Here is a 1,678-nt window from a genome sequence, read left to right as displayed (position 1 = left end):
TGCAAAAAAGTGGTCCTCCAGTACCAAAGCTGCCCATTCCTGATCCATAGGATTGGATAGGGTATAGATCATACATGTTGTTGATTTTGATGCCTTAAATGTCTAAATTTTGTCTATTTTTGCCCTAGACCTAATGGCACTGAAAGAGGCTAGCCATGAACTTGGTGAAAAAGAAGAGACAAAACATTATAATTCCATGACTGGAGAAAAATCATCACAGGTTTCCTCACAAAAAGGAGCTCAAAAGACAGGAACTAAAAGTTATTTCACCTGCCAACAGTGTGGAAAGACTTTCAAACATAAAAAACACCTTAAAGTTCACATGAGAATTCACACTGGAGAAAAGCCTTACACCTGCCGACAGTGTGGAAAGAGTTTCAGTCATAAAGGAAGCCTTATAGCTCACATGAGAATTCACACTGGCGAAAAGCCTCATACCTGTCAAGAGTGTGGAAAGAGTTTCAGTCGAAAAGAAAACCTTAAAGTCCACATGAGAAATCACAATGGAGAAAACCCTTACACCTGTCAAGAGTGTGGAAAGAGTTTCAGTCATAAAGGAAGCCTTATAGCTCACATCAGAATTCACGTTAGAGAGAACCCATTTGCCTGCCAACAGTGTGGAAAGAGTTTCATTGGAAAAGGAAAACTCAAAATCCACATGAGAGTTCACACTGGAGAAAAGCCTTACACCTGCCAACACTGTGGAAAGAGTTTCAGTCGAAAAGGAAGCCTTATAGCCCACATGAGAATTCACACTGGAGAAAAGCCTTACACCTGCACTCTGTGCGGGAATGGCTTCACACGGGAACAAAGCCTTAGGGAACACATTAATATTCACACTGGAGAGAAACCTTTTGTCTGCCAAAAGTGTGGAAAGAGTTTCATTAGAAAAGGAAGCCTTAAAGCCCACATGAGAATTCACACTGGAGAGAGCCCATTCACCTGCCAACAGTGTGGACAGAGTTTCATTCGAAAAGAAGGCCTTATAGCCCACATGAGAACTCACACTGGAGAAAAGCCTTACACCTGCACTCTGTGTGGGAATGGCTTCACACAGGAACGAAGCCTCAGGCAACACATGAGAATTCACACTGGAGAGAAGCCATTTAAATGTGATCAGTGTGGAAAGAGTTTCACACATAAAATGAGCCTTTATTACCACATGAATATTCACACTGGAGAGAAGCCATTCACATGTGATCACCTTAAGGACACCTTAAAATCCACATGAGAATTCACACTGGAGAAAAGCCTCATAACAGCCAACAGTGTGGAAAGAGTTTCAGACACAAAGGAAACCTTATAGTCCACATGAGAATTCACACTGGAGAAAAGCCTTAAGCCTCGTTTGCACTGCACATGGCTACTGAAGATAAAATACAAAATAAAGTAAAAATAATCACCCTGATTTAACTCCCGCTCTTATTTCACATCACTAGGAGGCCAGAAACGTACTCGGTTACTAACGTAACCTCGGTTCCCTGAGATACGGAACGAGTACTGCGTATGGGGAAAGGTCTCCTTTTTCCCCGTTACTGAAGCCTTTTTCAATAACGCAGTGTAACTGCATCGTCATTGGTTCACTCATAGACAAGTTGTTGAACCAATGACAGCGCGGCATAGCTGCGCGGCCTATGGCGACAAAGCCCGCGAATATTCCCGCCGAAATGGGCGGGGT

The 1,678-nt window shown here is 42.9% G+C and overlaps 1 protein-coding gene across 1 annotated transcript; it reads left to right on the top strand.

Moving 5' to 3' along the window:
- Positions 1–394: 394 nt before the first annotated feature.
- LOC125243492 (gastrula zinc finger protein XlCGF57.1-like) lies at positions 395–1,433 on the top strand. Its single transcript, XM_048153202.1, has one exon. It carries the CDS (start codon positions 407–409, stop codon positions 1,229–1,231), a length of 825 nt encoding a protein of 274 aa, XP_048009159.1. The 5' UTR covers positions 395–406; the 3' UTR covers positions 1,232–1,433.
- The last annotated feature ends 245 nt before the right edge of the window (positions 1,434–1,678 follow it).

The sequence above is a fragment of the Megalobrama amblycephala genome, linkage group LG13, assembly GCF_018812025.1.
Source record: "Megalobrama amblycephala isolate DHTTF-2021 linkage group LG13, ASM1881202v1, whole genome shotgun sequence".
Lineage (NCBI taxonomy): Eukaryota > Metazoa > Chordata > Actinopteri > Cypriniformes > Xenocyprididae > Megalobrama > Megalobrama amblycephala.
Note: the sequence above shows the minus strand (reverse complement) of the source record. Positions and strands in the feature narration are given on the sequence as shown.

Excerpts from the sequence above, each read along its gene's own strand:
- LOC125243492 (XM_048153202.1), top strand. The coding sequence starts at position 407 with ATGAGAATTCACACTGGCGAAAAGCCTCATACCTGTCAAGAGTGTGGA.